The sequence below is a fragment of the Bos indicus genome, chromosome 2 (assembly GCF_029378745.1).
Source record: "Bos indicus isolate NIAB-ARS_2022 breed Sahiwal x Tharparkar chromosome 2, NIAB-ARS_B.indTharparkar_mat_pri_1.0, whole genome shotgun sequence".
Classification (NCBI taxonomy): domain Eukaryota; kingdom Metazoa; phylum Chordata; class Mammalia; order Artiodactyla; family Bovidae; genus Bos; species Bos indicus.
Window position 1 is genome coordinate 119,940,212 of NC_091761.1, and position 16,915 is coordinate 119,957,126.

The window sequence follows — 16,915 nt, forward strand, 5'->3', positions numbered from 1 at the left end:
ACCAGTTTCAGCCCTCCAAGACTGAGCTTGGAGGCCCTGGGGGGCCAAGCATTTTGGGAAGGACCCCTACCCCCTGGCCCCCAGTGCCCTGTCTGGTCAGCAAGTGCTGCCAGTGTGAACAGGAGCAGTGGTGGGCCCAGGGCAGCCTAGGGGTGCTGTCCAGAGGCTCCGTCACTGGGCAGATCCAGTCTGTCCACAAGAACCTCAGCAGCTCACAGTTGACTTCTGAGGCCTCTGGCGCTGCCAGGAATGGGACCATCAGATCCATTTGGGTCTGGTCGGAGAAGGACCCCTACCCCCTGGCTTCCGTCTATGGGGTCGCACAGAGTCAGACACGACTGAAGCGACTTAGCAGCAGCAGCAGCCATAACCCTGCCCCCACTCACAAATGTCTGCCCCACACCGGGCACCATAAAGCACCCCCCACCACCAATGGAGAGGGAGGGCGTGCATCTCTGGCCACTGGGCTTGACACCACAAACGAGGCCAGTGGGGACCCCATTTCCTCCACCAGCCTCTGGAAGCCACTCACCCTCAAGGTGAACCCAGCCCTGAAGCTCCAAGGGAAGGGGTCCCGTCCTCAGTCACCCAGAGCCTGACAAAGACCAGACTCACCCTGGCCTCGCCTGCAGTGACCTCAGAGACCAGCCTCGGCCTGGGATCTGATCTCAGGGAGGGACCAGAGAGACCAGGGTGCCTGGTCCTCTGTCTCTGCCCCATTTCTGGGTCCTCATCCATCTCACCCTGCCCAGAGACACCCCCACTGCCCAGGAAGGGGGCCAGGGCCCTCCGTCCTCCTCACCCAGCTCATCTGGGGACCTGGGCCACTGCTGATGACAAAGGCCAAACGTGGCTCTCGGGGGAGGCGGCTCCCACCTCCCTCGTTGACTCACCCCAGACGTAACCAGGGCCCAGGGGGACCAGAAGGGAAGCAGAGCTGGGCAGCAGAGCAGGTCTGCTCCAGCTGCGTCCTGGCTTCCAGGACCTTCGATCACAGAGTAAGTGGAGCTGGCTGTGCGTTTGTCCCAACACACAGGAGGGTATGAGAGAGTGTGAGGGTGTGAGTGTGAGGCAAGGGAGGGAGCGAGTGAACACACGTGGGTGTGACTGAGTTCCTGGCCGAGAAGCCTGGTCACTGGCTCCCGAGCATCATGGGTACCCTCCAGGGACCGTGGCCCAGGCTATCAGCACAGCTGCACCATGGGAGCCGGGCTGTTTGCTGTTTCCCCACCAACACTCAGTGTCTCCCCCTGAGCCTCAGGCCTAACTCCTGCCCTACAGGAGGCCCTTCTGACCTCAGCACTCAGGGTCTTGGTCTCAAGACAGGTTGTTAGAGACAAGAAGGGCCAAGGTTGGGAGGCTGACCAACTGCTGCCTCCCTTGGCTAACGAAAGGTCAAGCCTTGGGGGCACAGGGGTGCCAGGGTGCAGGCGTGGCCGTCAGCAGGTCAGGAGTCAGGGCCAGAGGGCTGGAGGTTGGTGAGTCATGACCCAGGAGTCAGGGCCAGGGCCAGAGAGGACAAGCCAGGCACGTGTTTTGCTCTGGGTAGGGGCATCCTGGACCTTCTCTCCTACTTTGCACTCTGGCCACATGGGGCCATCGGGCTTGTGTCCTGATGAAGGACACTTCTGGCCCCTGGCCCGGCATGGCCATGGTTTCCCGCATAGCCACCCCCAGCCCCGTCCTAGGGAGAGGCAACCAGAACTGTTCCTTCCTTCTGGGTCCTGGCAGTAACAGCCCCTAAAACCCAGCAGTGAGCTCCTGTGCACGAGGATGGGTCCAGCTCCTCCCTGAAGTCCTCTGACTTCAGCCCGTGGTCCCCCTGCCCTTCTCCCCACCTCCCCGAGGGCTTGCACAGCTGCTCCCCCAGGACTCTGAGAGAGGAGGCCTTTCAACATCTTAAGGGTTCCTAGCAAGAAGCACTGGAGAAGGCAATGGCACCCCACTCCAGTACTCTTGCCTGGAAAATCCCATGGACGGAGGAGCCTGGTGGGCTGCAGTCCATGGGGTCACTAAGAGTCGGACAGGACTGAGCGACTTCACTTTCACTTTTCACTTTCATGCATTGGAGAAGGAAATGGCAACCCACTCCAGTGTTCTTTCCTGGAGAATCCCAGGGATGGGGGAGCCTGGTGGGCTGTCGTCTATGGGGTCACACAGAGTCCAACACGACTGAAGTGACTTAGCAACAGCAGCAGCAAGAAGCACACATCCTTCCCCCGCCACCCCCCACCCCAGTGACTCCACTTCCAATCCCCAGCAGAGGGGTCTAGGTAAGCCCCACACTGGGCCTCAGCAGGAAAGGGGTGAGGGCCCCCATGACTCCAGTCAGCCCCATGGCAACCCCAAGGATAACCACCACCACTCCACCCCCACCCCCACCCCCCTGCCTCACATGGAACAGTCCCTGGTCTCTGCAGGCCTCCCCAGCTTTGTTCAGCTGTCCACAGCCTGGCAGGTGGGCCCATGCCCCCAGCGCCCCTCCTGGTGAGTCTCCCAGGCTTGCAGAGTATACCGGGCGCCAACCTGGTCCGGCCCAGCCCTGAGGTTCCCCCCCGTTTCTCCCCCCACCCCCCAGATGGCTGTGTACTTCTGCTCAGGAGCTCTGCGGGACCCAGCCCAGTTCCGCCACTACGCCCTCAATGTGCCGCTCTACACGCACTTCACCTCCCCGATCCGCCGTTTCGCGGATGTCCTGGTTCACCGCCTTCTGGCCAGTGCGCTGGGTAAGGGGGCAACCCGGGGGGGCGATGCCAGCCATGCCCAGAGTGGGTGCCTGGCGGCTAGAGACCACATGCCATCCCTGGGGAGGCCTTGCTGGGTGGGGTGGGCACCCTGAGCCGCAGGGCAGCCTGTGCCCAGAACCTCTCCCTATGAGCACATGCTCGGGGTCCCAGGGCCCTGACCGTGGCCACACCCCGTTCTTGGCCCTCCTGAGCCCAGCACAGGCAGGCCTCACTCCGCCTGGGCCAGTGGCACTGTGCCGCTGCTCCCCGCACCTTGACTGGTGCACAGAGGGCGCCCTCCCATCAACCCCAGACCATGCTCTGTCCAGGCTACCGGGAGCTTCCAGACGTGGAGCCCGACTCCCTGCAGAAGCAGGCCGACCACTGCAATGACCGCCGCATGGCGTCCAAGCGCGTGCAGGAGCTCAGCACCGGCCTCTTCTTCGCCATTCTGGTCAGGGTGAGGCCACCAGCTGTCCCCGCCCCTTTCCCTCCCTGCGCCCTACCACCCCGCCTGGCGCCTACACAAGGAGTCCCCCTGGGAGTCTGGGCCCTTTAGCAGCTGGGGTGGACCCCGGGGAAACGCCGCATTCCTTGGCCAAGCCCTGGCTGGAGCCCTGCCCCCGCAGGAGAGTGGCCCCCTGGAGTCAGAAGCCATGGTGATGGGCGTCCTGAACCAAGCCTTCGACGTGCTGGTGCTGCGCTATGGGGTGCAGAAGCGCGTCTACTGTAACGTGAGTGCCGGGCTCCTGGGGAGTCGGGATGCTCTGGGCCCCAGGGAGGAGTCGGGATGCTCTGGGCTGATTGAGGATGCTCTGGGCCCCAGAGGGGTCGGGATGCTCTGGGCTGATTGAGGATGCTCTGGGCCCCAGGGAGGAGTCGGGATGCTCTGGGCTGATTGAGGATGCTCTGGGCCCCAGAGGGGTCGGGATGCTCTGGGCTGATTGAGGATGTTCTGGGCCCCAGGGAGGAGTCAGGATGCTGTGGGCTGAATCAGAATGCTCTGGGCCCCAGGGGAGTCAGGATGGGAGGGCAGAGGGAGCACCAAGCTGTGTCCACTCAGCACACTTCCTTCCTACCTGCCTGTCCCTGTTCCCGCTGCGGGTCTACTTCGTTTTCCCAGCATCTGCTGTGGTCTCGGCCCAGGGACAGCCCTTATTAGACTCAGGAGCAGGCAGGATGGGAGCCTAGGCCGAGCCCCCATCCCTGTCCACATGAGGTGGTGACACGGACCTCACTTAGCTGTGGCAGCACCAAGTCCACCGAATGGGCCTACTGAGACACCCAGGGGTCCTGCCTGGGGCCAGGGGTCCAGGTCAAAGGTCGGCCTTGGGCCTCTTTCCCAAGGACTCGAGCAACCAGAGACCAGGTCCGTCCCAAACCAGTGTAGGCTGCAGGGAAGGCAGGTTTAGGAGACATTTTTTTTTAAGGAACATGAGAAAAGGAAAGATCAGAGAGAATGGCCCGAGGCCACGCTGGAAGCTGTGTCTCCTGAAAAGAAGGAAGAGGCCAGCCTTTGTCTCTGTCCCGCTCTGGGGGCACTCTGTTTGAGATTCTTTCTGAGGGTAGTTGGTGCCGGTCCAAGGCCACCTGAGGAACCTGTTCTAGCAGACCTCTGACCCCGGCTGTGATTTCCTGACACCCAGAGCACTTTGGGGAGTGCAGAGCCCAGCATGGAGTGTGGAATAAACACAGTATAAATAGAATGGACTAAAGCAGGGAGACAACATGGAGTCCAGCAGGAATCAAGTCGGGCTCCTGTTGGGAATTCCCCTGGCTGTCCAGTGGTTAAGGCTCTGCACTTTCATTACTGAAGGCAAGGGTTCGATCCCCAGTCAGGGAACGAAGGTCCCACAAGCTGCACGATGCAGCCAGGAAAAACACTGGGCTCTTGTCCTGAAGTTCATCGACACAATGGGATTCAGGTCTCGGTTGTCTCTGCTCACAGCCCAGCCCCTCCTCTGTCTGTGCTAACAGACCCAGGCTGGGAGGGGTGGCGGCCCTCCAGCCCCAGGTGCCCGGTCCACCTCCACTTGCATGAACAGTCCCTGATGAGGTGGACAGGGCTGCCACCTGCCCCAGCAATACACGGAGCCCCCAGCCCCTCCCCGCCCCTGCCCCTTGGCGAAGGTGGCCTCCCGGAAGTGCACCAGAGGCAAGAGGCGAAGGTTGGGGGGTCCTCCCCCATCAAAGGTCAAGCAGCCCAGAGCCGGGCGGCAGGGCGGAGAGCTCCATCATGGGTCAGTCAGAGGTGGGCCAAGGCGGGGACTGCTTCCAAGCACTGGGGGGAGAGGAGACCTTGCAGGGTCAGAGGTTAAGAGGTGGTGCCTGGAGCCTGAGTCCTGAGGCACAGGCTTGTGCACCGCCCCTGCCCCCCCCGCACACAGATGCTGCCCCTGCGGTCCCACCATTTCCAGAAGGTGGGCAAGAAGCCGGAGCTGACACTAGTCTGGGAGCCCGAGGACTTGGAACAGGAGCCAGTACAGCAGGTGAGGCGAGGGTGGGGCTGCCTTCCCAGATCTGCGCCGCATCCCCGTCTGCCCAGCTCTTTGGCGAGCCCCCTCCTGCCTCATGGGGTATCCTCTTCAGGGCTCCCCTCCTAGGTCCCCCTGCCCCCACCCTGCACCCAGCTCCCCTCAACCCTGGGTGGGAACTCAGGTTCCCCCCTTCCCCACCCTGTGGGCCCGGCCTCCTGGGATCGCCACTCTGGGGAGAGGCCGGGCCTCCGCCTGCCCCTCTAAAGCAGGGGGTCCTCAGCTTTGGGGTCCTTTCGAGACTCTGATGAACGCTGTGTAGACCTCCTACCCAGGAGGACAGATTTCACCTACAGCGGGCCTCAGAGGCCAGACCCAGATGGTGAAGTTTTCTCCCTGGCACTGCGCAGCCTCCACTAGGCGTCGCACACAGCAGCATCGGGCTCCTTCCCTTCTCACCAGGACCCCACGGCCTCCTCAGTCCTTGAACAAGCACGGCTTACTGACGGGCCCGTGGAGGCCGAGACAGGCAGGGCCAGGGCCCCTGGGGCCCAGCCGGGTGGACTGGCAGAGCTGGGCTTTGCCTGAAGCCCCAGCCCCAGCCCCTGCTGTGCTCCTGGCCGGGCCCTCCCCAGTCACCCTGCCGGGCCCTTCTCACCCTCAGGTCATCACCATCTTCAACCTGGTGGAGGTGGTGCTGCAGGCAGAGGCCACCGCCCTCAAGTACAGTGCTGTCCTGAAGAGACCGGGCACCGAGGGCCTCCTAGACCCGCAGGACCAGCTGGGGTGTGGTAACCACAAGGAGGAGCAAGACTGAAGCCACCAGCCTGGCCACACCCCTCTCCACCCCTGCCCCTCCGCCCCTGCTGGTTTTTAGGAATAGGACCTTTTGACACCAACAGGGATTTTTTTTTTAATTTGGTTTTTAACAACTCAGGGTTTTGTTTTTATTTTTTCATCCTGTTCTATTTCTGCAGTGCAGTTTTTAAGCTGGAGTGGGTAGAGGGTGGGGCTGGCCGGACGGAAGGCTGAGGTGCTCAGCCTCCCAGAGCTAGACCCGGTCCTCCCGGAGGCCAGCCCCCCTTCTGCCCGGTTACCCACTGCCCGCCCCTGCCCAGGAAACCGGGGGTTTTCAGCAAATCAGTGTCGTGGAATAAAATCAAGTGTGAAGTGCTGTCTGGTGTGTGGGGCAGCTGGGTGCCCCTTAGACCCAGGACGTGGGGCCTGGCCTGGCTCCACCCCTCACAGCTCAGCCAGGGCGGCCGCCCTCAGGAATCTCCCATCAGGTCCAGGAAGATTCACGGAGCTGGCCGCATGGCAGATGGACACCAGGGCCTCAGTCTGGCTGATTAGAAATGGAATTAGAATGCCAGACAGCAAGCGCACCCATCTCCCTGTGTCCATCCCCACCCCCCACTTCCTGCACCCCATGGCCTCAGAGAGGGGCCGGGATCCTGTGACACCCCCACTGCCAAGGCCGGGGCTCTGGAAGGGAAATAGGTGAGGTCTGGTGGTTTGGTGATGGGTGAAGGGGTTTCTGCAGCCCGGGCAGCCTGACTGAGAGCCCGAGCGTGAGACATCTCCACCTGCCCCCCACACCCTGCCCGGGGGGATCAGCCCCCTCTCCTCCAGGTGTCCCCGAGGGCCACCCACAGAGCCTGGGACCCGAGGGCAGAGGAGAGCCTCCTCAGAGGGACACCCTCAGGGCAGAGCTGGGTCAGCGTGCTGGGTGGGTCCAGGGCAGCATGGCCCCAGGCTGGACACCCTTCCTCACGGCCCCAGAGCCCCGGACCCCGGTGAAGCGTAGCCAGCTTGGTCAGCAGGCAAGGTGTTTGCTGCCTGGACTTGCCGGGGAGGCAGAGACTGGCCTCGCCCTGATGGGCCCAGAGCTGAGGGACCCGTAGCAACCCTAGCACCTCCTCCCATTTACAGAAGGGGAGCCGCACCCAGAAAGGGGGCAGGTCTCCAGCCAGGCCCAGAATTCGGCACCTGCCCGCCCCACACCCCTGGCCTGAAGGTCCAGAGCAAGTGGCCCAGTGCTCTTACCGCCTGACTGCAGCCGTGTCCTTCATCCACATCTGCTCAGATGGCAGGTGTCGTGGACACCACCCGAGTGCCGTGCGCTGGGGACACACCCCCAGGCTCAGGAGAGAGACGGCCATTGTGGCCCCTCACTTGGGGTTAGGGGGCTGTAGATAAAGGCGGTGACGAGACACAAAGCTTGTCAAAGAGACTTCCTGGTGGTACAGTGGATAGGTACAGATTCCTGGTCCAAGAAGATCCCACATGCCACAGAGCAGCTAGGCCCGCCAGCCACAACTCCTAAGCCCACATGCTGCAGCTCCTGAAGCCCGTGCACTCTGGGGACGGTGCTCCCAACACAGAGTAGCCCTGCTCGCAGCAACTAGAGAAAGCCCTCGCAGCAGTGAAGACCCAAGACAGCAAAAAAAAAAACTGTCTAAAAGGAAGCCTGTCATTCCTTCAGCTGCCCCAGAGCACCTGCATGTCTCCTCAGGGACCCACCTCAGGGCACTGCGGGCAGGGACGTGTAGATGCAAAGGATGTCACCGCAGGACAAGGTTCTAGTGAGGTTCAGAGGCTGAGGTGTGTGTTTCTAGCCAAGAAGGGGTGGCGCTCAGAGAAAGAAAGCGCCGGCCCCTGGCCTGCGTGTGTGAAGGAGCTGAGACTCCAAACTTTCTGACATGAGCCATGAAGGGCAGGGGTCACCAGGGTCAGAGGGTGCCCAGAGGACGGGCAAGGAGACGCTGGTGAGGTAGGAACAGGTAGGTCCCCACGGGCCACCTTCACCAGCCCGAGAGCTTGACTCTATGCTAAAGGCCGTCAGAGTCAGGGGAGGATCTCATCGGGGCTGTGACGTGATGTGACCTTTGTCCTTCACTCGTTTGTCAACAACCGTTGAGAGCCTCCCTGTGCTCATGTCCTTGGGGAGCGTGGGGTTGGGAGGGGAAGTTGTTTCTAGAGTGGCAGGTGGTGAGTGTGGTGTGGACGGCGGGCGAGGAAAACCAGCGCTGAGGAGGGGGCATGTGTGGCTGAGATGCCCAGGAGCTGCCTGGGGCCACTTGTGGGCACCCCTTAAGGCCGGAGTGGGCTTGGTCAGTGAAGGGGGCCTCTGGGGCTGTCTCCCCAGTGGACTCATGTCTTTGTGGGACCTGCTCCCCAGCTTCTAGCCCATTCCTCCCACCTTCTCAGGTTACTAGGAGGCACCATTCTGTACCATGACATCTCTGATGGGACTCCAATGGAGTGGACACCTGGCCCATTCTGGGGGTCTCCTAACTAGAATTGGGGGAAGGGGTCAGTCTCTCCCCAGGATGGTATGCTGCAAGATACAGAAGCCTGGGTTTCCAGAAAGTCACTGTGAAGGAAGCAGTGGGCCCCAGGAGGTAGGGAAGCGGCTCAGAGAAGGGAGACCGAGAGCCACGGAGGCACCAGGTTTCCGCCCCAGGAGACCTGGAGGGCTGCCACGTGGGGGGCTTCTCTGCCTTCTGGTGGTTCACCCACCACCAGGAGCCTTCCCGTCAATTCCCTTCCCCCGAAGCTGCTTCACATTAGGTTTTTTTTCTTCGCAATCAAGATAGGAATATTCTTAAAGCCTCAGGATGTTACCAAAGGGAACTTAGCTCCCCTCTCCCAGTTCAGTTAGTTCAGTTCAGCCGCTCAGTCATGTCTGACTCTCCGACCCCATGGACTGCAGCATGCCAGGCCTCCCTGTCCATCACCAACTCCCGGAGCTTACTCAAACTCACGTCCATCAAGTCGGTGGTGTCATCCAACCATCTCATCCTCTGTCGTCCCCTTCTCCTGCTTTCAATGTTTCCCAGCATCAGGGTCTTTTCAAATGAGTCAGTTCTTCACATCAGGTGGCCAAAGTATTGGAACTTCAGCTTCAGCATCATTCCTTCCAATGGATATTCAAGACTGATTTCCTTTAGGATGGACTGGTTTGATCTCCTTGCAGTCCAAAGGACTCAAGAGTCTTCTCCAGTGCCACAGTTCAAAAGCGTCAATTCTTCAGCACTCAACTTTCTTTATACCAGCGAGCAGCAAAGCCCATCTACTGACATTGCTTGTGGGGAAGCAAAGTTTTTTGCAGGTGCCAAACAAGGAGGAAGGGCAACTCATACTCAAAAGACCCATACTCCATGATGGCTTTCAGGGGAGGGTTTTAAAGGCAACATCAGGAGTGAGGGTCTGAGGTGCATGATCTGCTCATGGACCTTCTTCTGATTGGCTGGTGGTCCAGGTGCTGTTTTGGGAATCTCAGTTATCAACCTCCTGGTTCCAGGCAGTCTGGGGTCTGACTGCTTGGAGTCAGCATGTGGTCACCATCCTCCACCTGGGCAGGGGCGGGTAGCAGGCAGGCTTCATTCCTGCAGAACAACTCAGAGATTTGTGTCAGGTTGTTAGGTATAACCTTGAGGAGGAACTAGGTGTTCTGTGACTGTTGTTTAAGCTCGTCTTACTTTTCTGTTTTTAAAATTTTATTTATTTGGCTGCACCAAGTCTTAGTTGTGGCATGAGGGAAAATCAGTTGAGGCATGCGGGATCTACTTCCCTGACTAGGGATCGAACTCCAGCCCTCTGCATTCAGAGTGTGGCGTGTTAACCACTGGACCACCAGGGAAGTCCCTAGGCACTTCTTACTTTCCTTGCTTGACTGCTTCCTCTGTTTCCACATTCCCTCGCCTGTCTAGTTAGTAACTGCTTGAGCCTGTTCTTTGGAACTCAAGGAAGGCCTAGGAGACTTTACTCCTACAAACAAGAAATGGGGGACACAGTGGGGCTTTTGTACCCAGAAAGACTTCACAGGGTCCAGCTCAGTTTCAGTTCCCGTTTCCTTTGATCCTCTGCAATCCTGAGGGGAACTGGGACAGAACGAGAAAAGGAATAAAGGACTGGGGTGGGGAGGTTCGTCATAAACACGGCCGAGGAACTCAGTTTCAGGGGGCCTCGGTTTCTGGAAGCTGCCTGTTCTGACCCCATGTCCAGTCCAGCCACCCTGGCTAATGGTTCCCAGAGTAAACCCAAGCTACTCCCTCTAAGTCCCGCCCAAGTCTCAAGTTTGTGATCGAATTAACTGTTGTTCTTCCTCAAGGCTGTTTTGGTTTGTGACACAACCATCAACCGCAGAATATCAATAAATGTAGTTTCACATTGAAAAATGGGGATTCCCTGGTGGCTTGGTGGTAAAGAGTCAGCCTGCCAATGCAGAAGACGCCAGTTTGATCCCTGGTCCAGAAAGATCCCACAAACCACGGAACAACTAAGTCCGTGCACACGAACCACTGAGCCTGTGCTATAGAGAACGGAAGCCGAAACTGCTGAAGCCCGCTCCCCCTAGAGCCGGTCCTCAACAAGAGAAGCCACTGCAGTGGGAAACCCAGGCATGTCAACGGGAGAGTTGCCCCTGCTTGTCACGACTAGAGAAAAAGCTGGCAACAGCGAAGACCCAGCACAGCCAAGAATAAATAAATAAATTTTTAAATTGAAAAATATATAATTTAGAAACAGTGGTAAATATCAAAACTAAAACCCAACAGAGGGGAAACTGGTTGCCTCGGAGATGGGGAAAGGCAGTGGGGGAGACAGGAACCTGCTGCTTTGCTTTATTGTAACAAACCTTGTGGAGCTTTATGATATGTCAAACTACATTAATGTATAACTTGGATAAAAATTAAAGCTAAAACTCAATTTTTTTTTCCTTTTTTGGGTTTCTTTTTCCTTAGCAGAAATGGACCTACAATGGGTTTAAAAGGTTTCTTGTACACTCAGCAAGGGGTGTATTAAACAGTCCATTATTCCAGTAACTAAGATAAAATTCTTGCTGACAGGATACCTGGTATTGCCACTTGGCTAAAATGCTGCCTAAGGTCTTTCATTTAAAGATTCAGGTGACAGTCTGGGTGGTGACGAGTCCCGGTTGCCTCAGTGGAGCCCCTAGGTGCCTTGTCTGTTCTGTGTCTGAGCCCAGGCCAGGGCGGTCCCTCAGGTGAGGCTGCCGGCCCAGGGGTGGCGGCTCCACAGGAGAGCTGTGCCTCGGGGCCCTGGCTGGAGGAGTTGGTGGGTCAGAGTCATGGACTCCAGGGTTAAATGGAGTGGGGGGCGGGTGGGTGTGGAAGCAGATTGAATGGAAGGAGGAAGGTGCCTCCCACTACATTTCCTACCACCCCCCCAGAGGGGAGCCTGCCTCTGCCAACTGCCTGGCCGAGCCTCCCGCCCAGGCCTCAGCTGCACCCCAGCCTGTGGCAGGCTGAGCCTGAGCTCGGTACTGAGATGGGGCTCCACGGTCATCGAGAGTCCTCCCCAGGGCCTTCCATGGTGGTCCAGTGGCTGACTCTGTGCTCCCAATGGAGGGGGCCTGGGTTCAATCCCTGGTCAGGGAACTAGATCCCATGTGCCGCAACTAAGAGTTTGCAGGTGGCAGCTAAAGCTCCCACATGCCACATCTAACACCCAGCACAGCCAAAAAAAAGAATCCTCCCTAGGAATTGGGGAGTGGGCTGTCCTGGTCTGTCTCCTGCCTTGGTGGTGGGGTGGTCCCCTTTCCTCTCCTCACTCCAGGCACCTGAGCCAAGTTCCTCTGTGGAAGAGAAATGCCTGGATGTTTCTCCCTGGTTAGGAGGAATGGGCCAGAGGGAAACTGTTTACACAGACCTTGATTAGGAATTGTAAAACATTTGTTTTCTGGAAATGAGCCGCTTCATTTAACATTTGGCCACTTGTGTGTGGCTTTCTATGGACTTCCCAGGTGGTACAGTGGTAAAAATCCTGCCAATGCAGGAGATGCAAGAGACGGGTTCGATCCCTGGGTCAGGAAGATCCCCCGGAGAAGGGAATGGCAACCCACTTCAGTATTCTTGCCTGGGAAATCCCATGGACAGAGGAGCCTGGCGGGCTACAACCCGTGAGATCTCAGAGTCAGATGCAGCTGAGCACGCACACACTTGGCTTTCAGACACTCAGCTTACAAAAGTGCCTTCAGAATATCAAGTCCTGCCTCAGGTTAGGGTTTCACCCCTTCCTCTGCACCAGGCCCGCGCTAACGGCCCTGTGACACAGGTACTGTTATTTTCCCCATTTTGCAGATGAAGACATTAAGACTTGAAGAGGTTAAGTGACAATATCCGTAATAATTGGTGGATGTTGAATGAGCTCAGACCCAAAATCTACTGATTTCTTTCAAATCAATATTTCTCAAAGCTATAGCTATTCATATATCACTTTTGGGGGGCCATACTACATGGCTCGTGGGATCTTTGTTCCCCAACCAGGAATCAAACCTGAGCCCTAGCAGTGAAAGGGCCAAGTCCTAACCACTGGACCACTAGGGAATTCCTCACTTATCACCTTAATGAGTGTTTGCCATGGCCACAAGCTGCTTGTACTATTCCTAATTTAATTTTTAATTAAATTCTGTTTGTTTTTTAATTGAAGTATTGTTGTTTGGGCTCCCCTGGTGTTTCAGGTGGTAAAGAATCCACCTGCAATGCAGGAGACCTGGTGATCCCTGGGTTGAAAAGATCCCCTGGAGAAGGGAATGGCTACCCACTCCAGTATTCTTGCCTGGAGTATTTCATGGACAGAGGAGCCTGGTGGGCTACAGTCCATGGAGTCACAAAGAGTCAGTGCTGTGTTTCAGGTATAAAAGCCATTCAGTTATTTATATATATATCATGTTTTACATAACTATATACTCTTTTTCAGATTTGTTTCTGTTATAGGTTATTATAAGATTGACTGTAATTCCCTGTGCTATACAGTAAGCCCTTGTTGTTTATCTATTTTATATATGGCAGTGTGTATATAGTAACCCTAACCTAATTTATCCCTCCCCCTCACTTTACCCTTTGGTAACCAAAAGTTTACTTTCTATGTCTGTAATATATATCTCTTAAGTAAGTTCATTTGTAGCTTTTTTTTAGTTTCCACATATCAGTTCAGTTGCTCAGTTGTGTCTGACTCTTTGTGACTCCATGAATCACAGCACGCCAGGCCACCCTGTCCATTACCAACTCCTGGAATTTACTCAAACTCACGTCCATCGAGTCGGTGATGCCATCCAGCCATCTCATCCTCTCTCGTCCCCTTCTCCTCCTGCCCTTAGTCCCTCCCAGCATCAGAGTCTTTTCCAATGAGTCAACTCTTCACATGAGGTGGCCAAAGTATTGGAGTTTCAGCTTTAGCATCAGTCCTTCCAAAGAACACCCAGGACTGATCTCCTTTAGAGTGGACTGGTTGGATCTCCTTGCAGTCCAAGGGACTCTCAAGAGTCTTCTCCAACACCACAGTTCCAAAGCATCAATTCTTCGGCGCTCAGCTTTCTTCACAGTCCAACTCTCACATCCATATATGACGACTGGAAAAACCATAGCCTTGACTAGACAGACCTTTGTTGGCAAAGTAATGTCTCTGCTTTTGAATATGCTATCTAGGTTGGTTATAACTTTCCTTGCAAGGAGTAAGCGTCATTTAATTTCATGGCTGCAATCACCATCTGCAGTGATTTTGGACCCCCCAAAAATAACATCTGACACTGTTTCCACTGTTTCCCCATCTAGTTGCCATGAAGTGATGGGACCAGATGCCATGATCTTAGTTTTCTGAATGTTGAGCTTTAACCCAACTTTTTCACTCTCCTCTTTCATCTTCATCAAGAGGCTTTTTAGTTCCTCTTCACTTTCTGCCACAAGGGTGGTGTCATCTGCATATCTGAGGTTATTGATATTTCTCCCAGCAATCTTGATTCCAGCTTGTGCTTCTTCCAGCCCAGCATTTCTCATGATGTACTCTGCATAGAAGTTAAATAAACAGGGTGACAATATACAGCCTTGACGTACTCCTTTTCCTCTTTGGAAACAGTCTGTTGTTCCATGTCCAGTTCTAACTGTTGCTTCCTGACCTGCATACAGGTTTCTCAACAGGCAGGTCAGGTGGTCTGGTATTCCCATCTCTTTCAGAATTTTCCACAGTTCAGTTCATTGTGATCCACACAGTCAAAGGCTTTGGCATAGTCAATAAAGCAGAAGTGGATGTTTTTCTGGAACTCTCTTCCTTTTTCCATGATCCAGTGGATGTTGGCAATTTGATCTCTGGTTCCTCTGCCTTTTCTAAAACCAGCTTGAACATCTGGAAGTTCACAATTCACTTATTGCTTGTTGCTGAAGCCTGGCTTGGAGAATTTTGAGCATTACTTTACTAGCATGTGGGATGAGTACAATTGTGCGGTAGTTTGAACATTCTTTGACATTGCCTTTCTTTGGGATTGGAATGAAAATTGACCTTTTCAAGACAGGCGGGTCATGGTGGAGAAGTCTGACAGAATGTGGTCCACTGGAGAAGGGAATGGCAAACCACTTCAGTATTCTTGCCTTGAGAACCCCATGAACAGTTTGAAAAGGCAAAATGATAGGATACCGAAAGAGGAACTCCCCAGGTCGGTAAGTGCCCAATATACTACTGGAGATCAGTGGAGAAATAACTCCAGAAAGAATGAAGAGATAGAGCCAAAGCAAAAACAATACCCAGTTGTGGATGTGACTGGTGATAGAGGCAAGGTCTGATGCTGTAAAGAACAGTATTGCATAGGAACCTGGAATGTTAGGTCCATGAATCAAGGCAAACTGGAAGTGGTCAAACAGGAGATGGCAAGAGTGAACATCGACATTCTAGGAATCAGCGAACTAAAAGGGACTGGAATGGGTGAATTTAACTCAGATTATGTCTTTCTACTTTGTATCTACTACTGTGGGCAAGAATCCCTTAGAAGAAATGGAGTAACCATCATGGTCAACAAAAGAGTCTGAAATGCAGTACTTGGATGCAATCTCAAAAACGACAGAATGATCTCTGTTCGTTTCCAAGGCAAACCATTCAATATCAGTAATCCAAGTCTATGCCCCAACCAGTAATGCTGAAGAAGCTGAAGTTGAACGGTTCTATGAAGACCTACAAGACGTTTTAGAACTAACACTCAAAAAAGATGTCTTTTTCATTATAGGGAACTGGAATGCAAAAGTAGGAAGTCAAGAAACACCTGGAGTAACAGGCTAATTTGGCCTTGGAATACGGAATGAAGCAGGGCAAAGGCTAATAGAGTTTTGCCAAGAGAACGCACTGGTCATAGCAAACACCCTCTTCCAACAACACAAGAGAAGACTCTACACAGGGACATCAGCAGATGGTCAACACCGAAAACAGATTGATTATATTCTTTGCAGTCAAAGATGGAGAAGCTCTATAAAGTCAGCAAAAACAAGACCGGGAGCTGACTGTGGCTCAGACCATGAACTCCTTATTGCCAAATTCAGACTTAAATTGAAGAAAGTGGGGAAAATCACTAGACCATTCAGGTATGACCTAAATCAAATCCCTTATGATTCTACAGTGGAAGTGAGAAATAGATTTAAGGGACTAGGTCTGATAGATAGAGTGCCTGATGAACTATGGACGGAGGTTTGTGACATTGTACAGGAGACAGGGATCAAGACCATCCCCATGGAAAAGAAATGCAAAAAAGCAAAATGGCTGTCTGAGGAGGCCTTACAAATAGCTGTGAAAAGAAGAGAAGTGAAAAGCAAAGGAGAAAAGGAAAGATATAAGCATCTGAATGTAGAGTTCCAAAGAATAGCAAGGAGAGATAAGAAAGCCTTCCTCAGCAATCAATGCAAAGAAATAGAGGAAAACAACAGAATGGGAAAGACTAGAGATCTCTTCAAGAAAATTAGAAATACCAAGGGAACATTTCATGCAAAGATGGGTTCGATAAAGGACAGAAATAGTATGGACCTAACAGAAGCAGAAGATATTAAGAAGAGGTGGCAAGAATACACAGAAGAACTGTACAAAAAAGATCTTCACGACCCAGATAATCATGATGGTGTGATCACGCACCTAGAGCCAGACATCCTGGAATGTGAAGTCAAGTGGACCTTAGAAAGCATCACTACGAACAAACGTAGTGGAGGTGATAGAATTCCAATGGAGCTGTTTCAAATCCTGGAAGATGATGCTGTGAAAGTGCTGCAATCAATATGCCAGCAAATTTGGAAAACTCAGCAATGGCCACAGGTTTCCACATATAAGTGATATCATTTGATATTTTTCTTCTCTGTCTGACTTACTTTAACTGATTGTGATAATCTCCAGGTCCATCCATGTTGCTGCAAATGGCATTTTTTATTCTTTTTATGGCTGAGTAATATTCCACTGTACATATATACCACATTTTCTTTATCCTTTCATCTGTTGATGGACATTTAGGTTGTTTATGTTGCTATGAACATTGGGATGCATATATCTTTTCAAATTAGAATTTTCTCCAGATTTATGCCCAGGAATAGGATTGCTGGATCACATGGTAAACTTAGTATTTTTTTTTTTTAATGAGCTCAGTTTTTCCTTGAATGTTTAGAAGAGAAAATGTATAACTACGAGAAATGGAAGACTACCATCTCTAGTCATAAGGAAGGCAACTGTATATTTCAAACAGACAGAAAGGCAATGTCAAACTCTGTTTAGATCCTGTACCTGCCTGGCCTCTCTGTCTAAAGCAGGCTTTATCCTTGTTTAAAGGAATATGGCAACATTAGGTACATTTGGTCATTATAGGATTAACTGAGATTGTCTCCTTGACATCAGAGGGGTTGGAAGAGAATAGAAGAGATAGTGATGTTCTCATTTTTGAAATTCAGCGCT

At 53.8% G+C, this 16,915-nt stretch overlaps 1 protein-coding gene across 6 annotated transcripts in view; it reads left to right on the forward strand.

The window, feature by feature from the left end:
* The window catches only part of DIS3L2 (DIS3 like 3'-5' exoribonuclease 2), a 361,340-nt gene extending 350,428 nt beyond the window's left edge, over positions 1-10,912 (forward strand). For all 6 annotated transcript variants that reach the window (XM_070774030.1, XM_070774044.1, XM_070774047.1 and 3 more), the window contains 5 exons: positions 2,579-2,726; positions 3,056-3,186; positions 3,356-3,460; positions 5,114-5,215; positions 5,865-10,912. In XM_070774030.1, coding sequence (XP_070630131.1) covers positions 2,579-2,726; positions 3,056-3,186; positions 3,356-3,460; positions 5,114-5,215; positions 5,865-6,017 — 639 coding nt within the window. In that variant the 3' untranslated portion in view covers positions 6,018-10,912. The remainder of the gene's footprint in view (positions 1-2,578; positions 2,727-3,055; positions 3,187-3,355; positions 3,461-5,113; positions 5,216-5,864) is intronic.
* Positions 10,913-16,915: the final 6,003 nt, after the last annotated feature.